The following is a 14735-nucleotide window of genomic DNA, read 5'->3' on the forward strand; positions in this document are numbered from 1 at the left end:
CAGACTCAACTGTGGGAGACGCGATAAGTCAATTAGATGTAGAGATATATCAATATGCGAGCACGAACTTGTTTAGGTAATGAACGATGACTGCGTAGCTGCAGAGGGAGACAAAGGAGATCAAAGGGCAGTCACAACTATAGGTGTGGCGCGCATAGTAGGACCTAGCTGAGTCACACAATCTTTGGAAGCCGAAGATGCGTTTAACTTGTGTTCGTCTGCGCCCGCATCTTCAAAAGGTCAAATCTGCAATAACACATCAACTGTATATCAAATACTGCGAGGAAATGACTTACTGCAACTTGACTGCGACGGGCTGAAGTTCACGAGTCCTTTGAAGCTGTGCTTGCCCAGGGACTCGGCCAGAGAAGCCACGCGTGCAAGCTGTCGGTGAGACGTTACTACGAACATCAAAATGGTAAGCACGTGGCGTTTGGTGGACATCATTTGGGACACGGCGAGCTGGTTGTCGATGACTAGGACTCGCAGCAGCCGGCACCAAATGTTGTACAGATCAGTGCTGTCTGTGAGTCAGAAAGACCGGCCGGTGCAGCTTAGATTCGCACGTTATAATATCAACCGAAATTAAAGTTCACGCCCAACGCGTACGGTTTCTTGATTTCTATCATACACGATCATTTACTAGCTAGCGTGCGGAGCTTACTAGTTGTAGGAAACATCGTACAGCCGCGGCATGGGCAAGATCCTATAAGCCAGTGTCAGCCATCCAATTCACCAACAGGATCGCAAGTTATTCTTTCTTAGGCAAACAACACACAGTGATTGTATGTTATTCTCTCGAGATGGAAGTCACTTGATGTACGGCCGTGATTGTGGATAGTCACAGGTATCAGGTCATATGTGTCTTTGTCAGGCCCTGCCATCGCCAACTTGACGATCGATCAACCTATGGTGTACCGACCTTATCAATTCTCGACCTCATTCCAAATCCTCTCGTCCGTTGTCTACGCTACCGCACTGGTAGGTCTCCTTCCCCATCAAAACCATATTACTCATCTAGTGACCTAAAACCAATTCCGTCCGACCTGGCAGACGATAATGAGCACCACTCCCGTCAACCCGTTACCCACATTCGTCCTTCCTCCATCACATCTTCTCAGCTCCTCCACACAATATGGGGCGTAGCTATTTTGACGCGGTCGTGACGCGCATGTGACGCGGCACTGACGCGGCACTGACGAGCCTTGACGCGGCCACTGACGCGCCATTCCTATATTCTACATTCAACTTCCAGATCAAGTTGGATGAGTTCACGACCATTCTTTTGTTATTTTAGTTGCCTCAGAGCCATGTACAACTAGGTATACATAACTACCACAAAGGCACGATGCATTGAGTTGTCCCATGATACCAGCCCGGCGGGTCTGCGGACGTGTGACTACCTCACAGGTAGGTTCATCGCAAGTAATGACACCCAGGCAAACACGTCTCGTCTTTTTACCTTGCGACCACACAAGTGCTGACTCTGACCCCCTCTTGTCTCCTCCTGGCTGACAAGCCCAATGTTCACTAAGATTGTCAGTTCTTAATACCTCCTCCCATGTTAATAACCTTTCAAAGTCACTGTCCGGCCATGGGTCCCATAACTCATCTCCACCGCCAGATTTGGGACGTAGGGAATTGGAAGATTGATCCGGACCACGGCGTTGATTTGTTCGGGCTGCAGAAGGACTAACACTTCGGGCACGCCGGCGTGGTATAGACTTTGTGTCCGTGCAGAGTTCGAATAACTCCTGTGAGTGGTGTTTCATGTGTTGAGGGAGGGGTGGTGGATTTGGGACGGAGTGTGCAGGGTCATGTGATGGCTGAGCGGTCTGCACGGAGGCCGGAAGATAAGCTATTACATTGCCTGTTCTATTTGTCAAATCTGAGTTCACAAGGAGAATATGTCGGATGACGCACCTGAACGGTCATAGCAGGGTATGAGGTCCCCAAAACTCAGCAGCGGACCCGGCCGATCTGGATCATTTTGATTCTGTCTCGTTGGGATAGAAAAAGTTGAATATATGTTTGATTAATTGCTAAAAGATGATTATAACAAGTTTACTCCGTATTTTAAAGAACTCACAAAGGCCATGATACGATTCACAAAAGCGCGATAATAAGGGTTGTTTCTCGAGCCCAGAGGAGACAACGAAAGAATGCTTAGTAAAATAAATTTATTACTGCCTATGGACAATTACAGTGTACGACGTCTAATTCTGTCAGGATGAAAAGGAACACTGTTAGAATATCAATTATTATGACAGATGTAAAGTAAAATATACCTAAGTTATACGGACAGTGTGACAGTTGAGGTGGTGAGGTTTGACGCGGCATGAATGAAGTTTGACGCGGCAGTGACGCGGCGTGACGCGCGGGTGACGCGGCAGTGACGAGGTTTGACGCGGCGGTGACAAGGTTTGACGCGGCATGGAGGAGGTTTGACGCGGCAACTGACGCGGTATGTGCTATGGTTGACGCGGCACTGTAGTAGGCCTTGACGCGGCATAGAGTGTAGATGTTGATATTAGTACAGAGACTGCGAAGATATTTGGGAGAACTTGTCGTGGTGTGAGTAGTGCTTGACGCAGCCTAAACGAGGCTTCTGACATGCCATGGTTGGGGCTCGACGTGTTGGTGCAGGGTATAGAGAGTGGATCAAACTTAGCAGGGTGAGGTCGAAGCTTGACGCAGTGAGACAACATTTGACACTGCATCTGAAAACCAACATAGATGAACGAATTAGAGGTAATGCAACAATATAGGACTGACGCGCAAGATGCATACTAGTAGTATGAACGCAGAGGACAAGCACTGTAAATTTGGTGAGAGGTGAATACAGCACTATAGAGCCTGTACGCAGGGAGACACTCATATGTTGATCATTAACGATGATTCAAAGTGTTTGGAATGCGATATGAAGTTGTGTAAACATGATTTGTACATGGGAATTTGTTACAGTGCCGCGTCACATATGCCGCGCACCTGGGTTGCCCTATTAATAAGCCTTATTATACTTGGTAGTTACGTGTCTCGCCAACTATAATTAGGCTTGGTTTCATCAAATCCCTACACCAGCGTTAAATAGTGCCCCAGCTCCTCAAAATACCTTCAAAAAAACTATGTACACCTCACTATGGTGGGCGCGCGCGCGCGCATAGGCTATATTCGGTAAGCATCCCGCCCCGCCTTAATTGCGTCATATTCCTATTTTAATTCGGCACGCTCGGCAACGCCTACTACGCTTCCTAATTCGAACCAAGGGGCCCTTCTCACGCTTCCTAGCTCTCCTCATCACTGTGCTCATCGTCCCTGCCGTTCCCTGCCTCCATCGTGCCCCCATTGTTCCGCCTTTGTCGTCGTCGTCGTCAACCTCCTTCGTTCCTGCCGTTTCCCACCTCCCTCGTGCCTTCTCAACCTCCTTCGTACCTTCGTCGTCGTCGTCGTCGTCCGTACCTGCCATTTCCCAACTCCCTCGTGCTTTCGTCGTTGCCCTCCTTCGTATCTGCCGTTTCCCGCCTCCCTCGTGCCTTCGTCGCCCCAACCCAGTAATGCCTCGTGCCTCAGGTGTCGGGAGGGTCAAAGGGCTCTCGAAATCCATCATTTCCCATGGTTTTAGAGGGGGTCATCGCTATTCCAAAGTCCTGGCAGCCGGCAAACAAAGCCAGCGTATGGCAGAGGCAGATTCCAGCCGCCAGGCTGCTATACAAGGTATGTACTATTTTCTTTTTTTATCATTAACGCTTATTGTTGTATTAGAAATGTCATCAGAGGACCGAAGCCGCGTCGAAAATATGATGGCAGATTTTGGAATGGACGTGGAGGTGTTCACCCATACAGTGCCTCCAGGTGAAGAGGCCTTTGACCTCAGTCACGCAGGTGGGGAGCATGAGGCATTTGAAGACCTTGCTCATCAACTGGCGGATCTAACTGGATAGTACGTATTCACCACTGTGTACAACTCTTCAAATATTAACACCCATTGTAGTCATCACATTGATCCACGAATTCGGGGAGAACGCATCGACACTCAAACCGCTCATTGGGGCCTTCAGATAGATCGTCTCGTTGACGCCTACTTAAACTATCGCAGTCGAGATTCCGGGGACGGTATGCCTGATATTTCAGATCAGGTCCTGTCAGGTGTCGATGCTTCATTCTCAATTAATGAGATTGAACTCATTGATACATTCAGTAAGTCTGAAACGTTCCTTGATATCTTGTACTTATTTTTTCTTTGCAGCACGAAGGCGCTCGCATCTACGACCATTACCGTCTCATCAATACCCGAATGAAACCCTCATCTACTATGGGTACATCGGGTGTGCCCCGATGTATCCTTCTGTTGCCATCTCGCTTCGTACACTCGCTGCCTACCGTCAGTCGCACCGAACGTGTCCCCGGTTCAGTATCCAATCACAATGCAAGACTTTATGTTACCTTCACGATGTACGTACATTCCTCACATTGAGGTTCGTTTATTTACGTTGAGTTTGTAGATTCCATATCGGCCATACTTAAAAATGCAATTCTCGGCAGCCTATGACGTTTTTCTAGAAATCCTCCATCGCATCAACCAGCGTCTGCGTCAGGCGCTCAAACGGGATACCGTCAACTGGCGTATGTTAAACACATGCCCTGCATGCTTTTACAAGCTCGACGATGAACCTGCCCTCGATTTTGAATGGCTGGTATCAATTGACGGTAACAATAGCCTGAAGCGATGGGACTCGTCCATCTATGGTACCACCGCCCGATCTGATTCTCGCACAGCTCGTTCGGATTATTGGATTCATGCTGACGCTGTTGACAAGTTTGAGAATGAAGTCAAATCCCGACAAGTAAGTGTTTACTATGTATACAACTATGTTCTAACATTATCTTTTAGACAGACTTGAGGAATGATGACGACTGGGAGGATGAGCCTACAGACCCGGATCATCCGGGAGCATTCACATGCGTCAATCGATGGAGAAACGCTGGCCCAGACTCACGTAAGAAGATGTTTGCCGTATTCCAAGAGTCAGGTATTTTTATCGCTTCATGCCGCCATCGCTTTGTGCTTCTCGCGTGTGATATGATCCGAAGCGGAGAACTGTAAGACCGCATTTTGATCTAATTTTTATATTACTAATGTATTCTGGCAGTGCGAAATATCCGATAGCGATCATCGACAAACTCCTTACGGTATATGGAAAAAATGGAGGTTGCGCGTACGATATCGGTTGCGCATTCTCGAAGACGTTAGCTAATAGTACGTTGGGCCCTCGTGCACACGATCTCGGCTTTCGGATGATGGTTGGCGCCTTCCATGGCCATGCGCACAATCGAAGGTGTCAGCTTGACTGGCACCCAATGTATATCTCTGGAACTGGCCATACTGAGGGCGAGGGTTGTGAGCATATCTTCTCTGCATCTAACGAGCTTGCGCGTAGCACAAGGCATGCTAACCGTTTTCATCGCCACCAAGCCATCGAGGAACATTTCGCTTTTTGGGATGCCGATAAGTATGCTGCACTTAGTAAGTCAAAAAATCAAGCTGTAATTGTAATACTGATGCCGCAGTGTCAGGTAATTATTTGTGGACTCATTATCGCGAAGCGTTGAAATCTGTTCGGTTGCTGACAGCCGAGCTAGAAACTATCAAGGCCGAGCTACGCCTTAGCGACAACGACTTCCCTGGATTCTTTGATCAGGAACGCATATATCTGGATGGTCTGAAGCAGCCAGCTCCACGAGATCGACTCTCTATACGTTACGTTGAAGTACTAGACGAACTCGCTGAAAGAAGGTATCGTGCCATCGACTACTAACTACCACCCATCCCCTGATATGAATTTTAATAGAGCTGAATGGGATCTCGCCCGTGAATCTGGCAATAACGCTCTTAATGGAGTACATATTGGCAGCTTGGAACAGATGCATGACGCTGTAGAGACTCGTGCATCTCATAGTGTGATATGGCGCTTTACACTAGGGAGTATACAGCACCAACTCGCAGCATCACTCTGTGTACCATCCACAGTGATTCCTATATGACGCGCAGCTTTCCCGCGCAACGCGCGCCATGCGCGCACCATTCCCGCGCTTCACGATGTATACGCGCGCGCGCGTTCCCGCGCTTGCGCGCCCTATAGCGCCAGCCATCCACTGTCCACCAAGCTCCCTAGTGCGTATATTTCCATTTCCTTTATTAGCATAGTTCCACCTTTATTTTTATCATAGTTTCTCACTCATATATATTTTTACATACCTACTCGGTAGCGCTTCGGCTCCGCATGAGCGCGCTTAGGCGCGCTATATAAGCGCCAGCAGTACATACTATTATTTACCTTACTTTTCACCCAACTTTACCTAGTACTTACTACTTAGAAAGTCGCAGTAGAAATCTATTCATTAGCACAACACATCTCACATCCTTTATCTTGCTTATATCTTCACATAAGTTTAGTCTCTCTTATTTCCGCTTACACGCGCGCGCTTTCCCGCGCTTCGCGCTAATACGCGCGCGCGTTCCCGCGCCTTCGTACCTTGCGCGCACCTGCGCTTTCTCGCGCTTCGCTGAAGCGCGTACCTCTAGATCTCCGCTGCACCTGCTTCCCCTTTAGGGTCGAATGCACTTGCCATCTCAAGTATCGCAGACTAGGCAACGCACGACCTACAACTTATTAGATACAGTCAGGAGCATTTCTTTGTTCCTCTCAGTATTGTTGTTTCTACAACGCCCTGAAGCAAGCTCGCATCCGAGTTAATTCTTCATACGCCAAATTACAGCATGCCGAGGGGCTTGTTGCTCATTGCGAAACACTCTTATCTGTCGATGAGAGATGGTTGATTGGCGGTGACGAATACAAACGTTTCAAGGAGGAAGCGACACTCGGCAAGTATCGTACTGCATTGGATGAACTCGAACGTTTGGTCGTCATGAGATTGTTTGAACTCTCAAAGCTCTCGTTATCGGGCACAGGTTTGAGATTTCCACTACTAGTAAGCGCTTGTACTATGACTGATTCGTTTACAAATTGTTTAGGATACAAACTACGTCAACAGATTAGTAAAGCTTTACAGCGGCGCTCGGACACTATTCGCAACGCGATCAATCGCTACAATATCCAGGCTGCTTCCCTCATCCCACCGAGACAAACGATCGCATGGAAAGACATTGCCGAATACAGTTTCCTTGGCGAGTTTGACCTTCTGCGTGACTCTCGTACTGACATCCAAGACAAGGATTGGGCAAGGCCAGCTCACCGTGAGGCGACTACAAAGTACTTCAAGCTCTGCCGAGCTCGCGAAGAAATTATTCGACTCAATATTGAAATTCGCCGGCTCCGAACTGCTATCCACGATGAAACCATTGACACGTCTGCCGTTATCGACGAACTTCTTGTAGCTAACCCTTTGCTTGCTGCCGAGTTGAAACGCCAGTGGCGCTCACGGGCGGCTATCAACGCTGTGCACACATATCGGTTAGATCAGATTGAGAGACTATTTGGATTCTCTGGTATTAGTGGCATTGGAACTCGCCTTGCGAATCCTGCGTTCAGCAGACCAGTCAATACCAACGGTGCTAGTTCCGGTGAGTGTGGATCTTTAACTACCTATATCGCATTAATTCTCGCCACAGCACAAGCAGAGAATCCTGATTCTTCTGCGTTGGAATTCCATGATATTGAAGCCCTTGACCGTGAAGAGCACGAAGTGGTCACCGAAGACATGGCTGATTTTTTGTACTCAATAAACGACTGACACCATCTCTGCTTTGTAATTGTTTTTTTTCATGTACCGCATAGGACTACATATATGAGAAGTTTTCTGGTTTGATCGGTGATATAAGAAAGAGTAGGTAGACAATTGTATAAGTGATTGTGTGGGTGATATAAGAAAGAATTGAACAACTTGAATACCTATGATGTTCGGATAGGTTAGTTGGCGACCCCGAGCTTTCTGCATGGTGACCTCGTCGCGATTCCTTGATCCAACTTGAATGTCGATGATGTTTGGATAGGTGAGTTGGCGATCTCACCTTGATCCAACTTGAATGCCGATGATGTTCGGATAGGTGGACCAACTTGAATGCCGATGATGTTTGGATAGGTTAGTTGGCAATCTCAAGCTTTCTCCTGTGGTGACCTCATCACGATGATATTCAGATAGGCTAGTTTGGCGACCCCTGGTAGGCTTTCTTGAATGTTAGGGAGACTCTTTGCCTGACTCGGAGGATTATGCGGCTATCTGAAGTGTCATGCCGTTCATAGCATAGTCCTTTGTCATTCCTGTATGAATATGCATTGTATACTATTTTGTACTATGTAGTTGTGTGATATCCGATCTTGCAAAGTGAGCTCACGTGCTGTATTGAGTGTCAAATCACGGACAACACAATATTCTGCTGAACACATGTATTCAGCTGAATTCTATAGCAGCAACTTGAAGTCGCCAGCCTTTCATTTTCTTCATGGTTTACGACCACTGCTATTTCATGCTTGATCTGTGCTTCTGGAACTCATTCCAGAATTGCATGGCCTGCAAAAGTGAGTATTACATTTTACGTTTTGGCGCTTATCTGTGCTTTTAACCTTGCTTCACAACTACAGACTACATCACCGGTTCCATAATGGTCACTCCAATCTCTAGCCTCAGAGCCACTGCGTCTATCACCTCCGTTCAGCCCTCAAGTCAAACCACGGAATCAGCCACTAAAAAATTCGCCATCCCCAGTCTTGCCAATCTACACAACTCAACGTTCGCTCAAGGATTCAGCAATAACGAACGTCAAGCGGCCGCCAGGGCTTTACTGAGACACGACGTTCACATTGACGGGACACACTATCAGGCTAGACTGCCTGGTGGCCTTCACCCGTCGTACTTTGCCTTTAGCAGCACTGCTAAACGAACCAGTGAAAAATCCCTTACCCACGAGGAGCTTCTGGAGGCATCACTGCAAGACGTCTTCGACGCCGTGAGTCATTCAAGTCAGTGTCCGCATCTTATTTATGTCTCACTTGTTTCCCAGCTGAGTATGCAAGATCGCCTTGATGGCGGAATTTCTGTCCTCATTCGATGCGCTGGGTCTGAAGCAGTCTCTTCACCCGAAAACCTCCCTGTCGACCTCTACATTACGCCCCGCGAACTACAAGAAACTCCCGAGCGAATTGGCGGAGACCTTGCCGTCTGGGTGCAGGTATTTGCCCAGGAGTTTGCAATGCCACACCTCGAGCGGTTCAATCAACGTTGTGTCATCGAAAACATCCAACTGCCACCATGCTGTAAGTAGTAGATCATTTTCGGCTTCACTGTTCACACAACTGACTCAAATTCAACAGTTTCTGCGGCTCATATCAATGTCAAGGGCCCACAGTATCTACCTGGCCCAGTGGTTGCTACTGGAGCGCATATACAATGTTCTGCTCAACTGGCCCATACCTTCACGCAAGAATTGAAAGCAACTGCGGTGCACGATGCTCCTTCTGCAGCTATCCGCGGGGGTGCAGAAATGAGCGAAGGTATTGGCGAGAACATTTCGCCACAGCTGACCACCCAACACACACGAGTTCGCCGACGCAGGCACGCGGAAATTTTCACACCCGGCAAGGTAACTAATGATGGCCCGATTTTTTCGGTACCAAGACTGGAGCAGGATACTGCATGTGGACCGCCACTCATTAGTATTGGACCGAATACTGACGCCGCTCTGGATTGGATTAAGTTGGGGGATGAAGTTTTACCTAAGCTCCGTGTTCTAGTTCAAACTGTGCGTAGCAGCCGATGGGAGGCAGTGTTCAGGTCTCCAAAATGGGATCTCTCATACGAACATGCTTCCATTCTGTCTAGGGCAGTCCTGGCTGACCTTCAGGGCATGCCACGTAGCCCTGATGTTGTAAAGGTCAGTGATATTATTTTGGCTGCTGCTGTCATACTAACTCAATTGAATGTCCATAGCAGCCGTCATCTGTCCTCATGTCCATTTTGAAGCTTATTGGTATATTGATTTTCTTATGCGGCCTATACTTTTTCGGCATCTTATTATTTTGGCTGTAGATCACTTTCCCCTTTTGAGTCTTAGTTATAAGCCATGTGTCCTGTTTTTTTGCCGTGGGTTAGAAAAAATAAATGCATTGGTGTGTATAAAATATTCGTATTCAACTACAAAGGCCCTTTGCTGATTTTTGCCATCCTTCTGTGGGTGATGGTCTCCCAGTCCTTCTATGCTGCGAAGCGCATTCAAGCACCACCTCGTAGTCGTCCTAAGGTCACCCTCAGCAAAGAAGCTCGCGCGGCACTCAAGTTTCAGCGAACCGAGAAGTCGCGTCAATTCAAGGATGCGCTTGATCTTGCATGGGGCCAAATTGACGATGTTACAACAACCATTGCTGCTACCCATCGCAAGAGCTTCCGTCGTGTACAGCACGATTTATACATGGGTCGGGGATCACTCCGTTCGAAGCATTCAAAGCCCAGCGTTTGGAACACATTTTGCTGGAAGAAATCTCAGGAAGCGAAGAAAGAGAACTGTAAGTCTGTTGATTTGTATCATATGCATTTTCATGACTCAATGTTGAATTAACAGGCAATGGCCACGGAAAGGAAGCACTCCAGTCACTGGTCCGCGACCACAAGGATGAATACCACGCTCTCACACAGGAAGAACAACAAGAGTTGCTCCAGGAATTCGCCGACCAGAAGGAGACCAAGGTCTCTGGGTTACGTGTCTCAACGAAGTCGAAGATCAACGACATCACTCAAACCCTGAAGGCGGTAGAAAACGAGGTACGCACCCTCGAATTGCAATACAATGTTACTAAGTGTCTCGTTACTAGCTCAATAGTTTAAATTCTCGCACTGGCGCCGAGGTCATGTTGTATATGACGCGCGGTACTACTGATCTACCTCTCCGTGCAATCACCTTCACAACGCCGGGTGTCAATCACTTTATGGACTCTGTCATCGGCATCGATACTCAGGACTTCCTCAGCAAGATGGAAGGTTTCGCTATCCAAGGGATACAAGGTACAGTTTTTCCGTTGTTATTACATTCTCAAGTTAATTTCTATTTGTACTAGGTGCCGCAAGCAACCATCAAAAAGAGGTCTCTAAGGTTCGCGGAGACATTCGAGCAATCATCACCCAGAAATTGAGTAAGTCTTTCCCATCTTTTGACAGCACAGAATTCATTTTATTCATAGGGAAGGTGACCGGAGAAAGCAATGCCAGGATGCAGTGGGCAGACTACTTTCGTAACGTGGTCAACCGCTATCAGGTCGCCATCAAAGGATGGCCGGAGCATATCCCATTCACAAACCTCAGCAGTGTGACCAACGCGCTTCCGGACCTCCATACTCTTTTAGACTGTTGGAAGTCGGGCGATACGAGGTGGGAAGTGTTGAATGACGAGGAACTCGAGCAACTCCGTCGCGAGCGCAATGAAAAAATTGACAGTGGTGACATTATCGAGTCCCGCCGCAGGACACGGTCCGACAAGGGTAAGAAGCGAGTACGACATGCGATAGCTGACCCCAGATGTAGCAAGAAGCACAAGAGTGCGGAGACCATTGAGTCCAGTGACGACGAAGATACCCAGAGTCATGGACGGACACCAGACGGTTCGGAGGATGTCAACACCACTCCGAACGCCAACTCGAACTCTAATACGACCGGGTGTACTGCTGGACGGACACCAGACGGTTCGGAGGATGTCAGCACCACTCCGAACGCCAACTCGAACTCTAATACAACTGGGTGTACTGCTGGACAGACACCAGATGGTTCAAAGGATGTCAGCACCACTCCGAACGCCAACTCGAACTCTAATACGACTAGGTGTACAGCTGGACAGACACCAGATGGTTCGGAGGATGTCAACACCACTCCAAACGCCAACTCGAACTCTAACACGAGTGGGTGTACTGCCGAGCACCCAGTAATGTCAATTCCCCCAGACTCAATCATCCTTTCCCCTTCGAGCAGCACCCCAGTACCATAACAATATCCCAGACTCAGCCATCCTGTCCCCTTTGAGCAATGTCCCTAGTTTCATTATTCCTGCGCTATAACTCATTTCTTGATGGAATCACTCGTGATAGACTTAGTTTGTTTTTATAAAAGTGCAATGACATCTTAGTTTGATCTACAATATCACAGTGCAAGTAGAATATGACATAACCCAGTGCAATGAGGTGCGACAAACTACAAAGGGACAAAGGAGAACAACAAAGCTACAAAGGAGGGTGACGACGAAAGTACGAGGGAGGCGGGAAACGGCAGGTACGAAGGAGGGCAACGACAAAGGCACAAAGGAGGGCGACAACGAAAGCACGAGGGAGGCGGGAAACAGCAGATACGAAGGAGGGCAACGACGAAGGCACAAAGGAGGGCGACGACGAAAGCACGAGGGAGTTGGGAAATGGCAGGTACGAAGGACGACAACGATGAAGGCACAAAGGAGGGCAACGACGAAAGCACGAGGGAGTTGGGAAACGGCAGGTACGAAGGACGACGACGACGAAGGTACGAAGGAGGTTGAGAAGGCACGAGGGAGGTGGGAAACGGCAGGAACGAAGGAGGTTGACGACGACGACAAAGGCGGAACAATGGGGGCACGATGGAGGCAGGGAACGGCAGGGACGATGAGCACAGTGATGAGGAGAGCTAGGAAGCGTGAGAAGGGCCCCTTGGTTCGAATTAGGAAGCGTAGTAGGCGTTGCCGAGCGTGCCGAATTAAAATAGGAATATGACGCAATTAAGGCGGGGCGGGATGCTTACCGAATATAGCCTATGCGCGCGCGCGCGCCCACCATAGTGAGGTGTACATAGTTTTTTTGAAGGTATTTTGAGGAGCTGGGGCACTATTTAACGCTGGTGTAGGGATTTGATGAAACCAAGCCTAATTATAGTTGGCGAGACACGTAACTACCAAGTATAATAAGGCTTATTAATAGGGCAACCCAGGTGATGCCGCGTCAGTGCCGCGTCACAGGCGCGTCACGACCGCGGCAGGCGCGGCAGGGCCGCGTCAATTTCACCTGGCCCCACAATATGATCACACGGGTACATATCATAACACCAGGAATAGCGTTGCGATGTGAGAAGTCGCAGCAGCCGCGAGACACAAGATGCATTTTTATCGAGTCCTGCGGGATGCTGTCAGGTAGTAAGTGACCCGATTTTCTCTGCATGAAGAAAGGTACTGGCGAGATCAGTATTGCACCTGCAAAGGACGATAAGTACTGCCATCATATATGCGTCGTACTTGTAGAGGACGTAGAGTTTGGTGGGTGTACAGGTGCGCCCTACGACCTCACATGTATTGATACTGACATTTTTTCGCAGCGTCTTGCATAAGACTTTGATTTATCGTCGTTCTACAATTGTCTCTAATCAATCATGCTGCAGACGTCTTCAAATTGTCTTATTACCAAGCAATGAACTGGCAGGCTTCGGAATCGCCCTCGCGTCCATGATATGCAGCCGGAACTTCAGCTCGCACGCTAAATATACCCCGGATCTGACTAGGTTCGTTTTATTCCATCCCCTTTTCAACTAACATATGAGTTGTTAGCCTGTGGATGAAGTTGCGAGGTCTCACTACTGCTCAGGTCTTGACGGGCTAACTGTACGCACCTCGACCATGGCTATGGACTACGATGGGCTATATCCCATAGAGCATTCAAAAGGGTCGTTCATGGGCGCATTGGTGTCCTGTCCCGTCATATTACCGATCCCACAGCACAAACTCCAGGTGCGCGCACGCACCACTAGATTGCTAATACCAGTCCTCGCCTCTGTCATCCATGATCCAGCCCAATTGTTTCTGGAGCCCAAAGTCCTATATATATTGTTTTCTAACTATTTTCTTCTCCAGACTGTAGTGCGTACAGACCTATTTACCTCTACAGCCGAACAAGTCTCAATCGACGAATACACCTCTACATCCGACATCTCCCTCTTCACATGGAGCATCCTAATCCATCTTCTCGACTGGCCACCAGCCTCTCTTACACCACTCATCCCTCCCTATACAGCACCAGTATCAAACTGATCGATCGTTTGTGTTCGCGATCACAGGAAGAGTCAGAGGGAGACGGTATATGATTCGCGATGCATGTAGAAGCTAGTGGAAACAATATAATGTACAGCTGTGCTTCAGTAGAAATCGGAGTATCATGGAAAACATTGTGTATCAGCGAAATACGACTGGTACGTGACGAAGTGAACTGAATAAACCCTAGCTAAGACAAACACGTATGGTACGAATCATGTATAGTGCGTGCACAACATACAAGGGTATCATAATGAAGACAAAGCAGCCTCCTGTTCCCGACACATGTGCCAAGATGTACCATGTTCAAAATAGCGTAAATCGAATTGCGAGGCATGATTAGGTATCACGAGTGTGTTGCCGGGCACATATATGAGCGGGTGGAAGTTGAGTGGGATCCAGAGAAGAAGGCGTCCGTCAGGACCTACAACCCATCCATCCTCGTTCGCAACAACAGAGACTGGAGTTGAGGAATCCTGGAGAAAGGAGGAGGGGGAATGAAGAGCGTAGATTGGGTTAGGTGAAAGGCATATCGCAGGGGCTTTGGAAGGGTGGGCTTGGTTGAGAAATTCTATATCCCAGACCCGGATAGTTTTGTCTTCTGAACCAGATATAATGCGCTTGCCGTCGGGTGAGATTGCGACAGACCGAACGGGTCCGGTGTGCCCTTGGAAAGCGGGACCCACTCCCTGGC

The 14735-nt window shown here is 48.3% G+C and overlaps 4 protein-coding genes across 4 annotated transcripts; all 4 read left to right on the forward strand.

The window, feature by feature from the left end:
* Window positions 1-4170: 4170 nt before the first annotated feature.
* F5891DRAFT_953169 (uncharacterized protein) lies at window positions 4171-7752 on the forward strand (the record flags this gene model as incomplete). Its single annotated transcript, XM_041375162.1, has 7 exons — window positions 4171-4452; window positions 4503-4850; window positions 4892-5100; window positions 5151-5524; window positions 5575-5768; window positions 6676-6970; window positions 7034-7752. The coding sequence occupies 7 exons, from the start codon at window positions 4171-4173 to the stop codon at window positions 7750-7752; spliced, it is 2421 nt and encodes an 806-aa protein (XP_041225352.1).
* Window positions 7753-8704: 952 nt separating this feature from the next.
* On the forward strand, window positions 8705-9175 carry F5891DRAFT_912348 (uncharacterized protein; the record flags this gene model as incomplete). The annotated part of the gene is made up of 2 exons (XM_041373646.1): window positions 8705-8965; window positions 9020-9175. Coding segments are annotated over 2 exons (417 nt in total), but the record flags the coding sequence as incomplete, so codon positions are not given.
* Window positions 9176-10222: 1047 nt separating this feature from the next.
* On the forward strand, window positions 10223-11578 carry F5891DRAFT_913662 (uncharacterized protein; the record flags this gene model as incomplete). Its single annotated transcript, XM_041373666.1, has 5 exons — window positions 10223-10517; window positions 10574-10773; window positions 10824-11013; window positions 11067-11141; window positions 11190-11578. Coding segments are annotated over 5 exons (1149 nt in total), but the record flags the coding sequence as incomplete, so codon positions are not given.
* Window positions 11579-13564: 1986 nt separating this feature from the next.
* F5891DRAFT_953112 (uncharacterized protein) lies at window positions 13565-14041 on the forward strand (the record flags this gene model as incomplete). Its single annotated transcript, XM_041375157.1, has 1 exon — window positions 13565-14041. A coding segment is annotated over one exon (477 nt), but the record flags the coding sequence as incomplete, so codon positions are not given.
* Between the last annotated feature and the right edge of the window lie 694 nt (window positions 14042-14735).

This window comes from Suillus fuscotomentosus, assembly GCF_016647785.1.
Source record: "Suillus fuscotomentosus strain FC203 chromosome Unknown F5891scaffold_30, whole genome shotgun sequence".
In the NCBI taxonomy this organism is placed as follows: Eukaryota; Fungi; Basidiomycota; class Agaricomycetes; order Boletales; family Suillaceae; genus Suillus; species Suillus fuscotomentosus.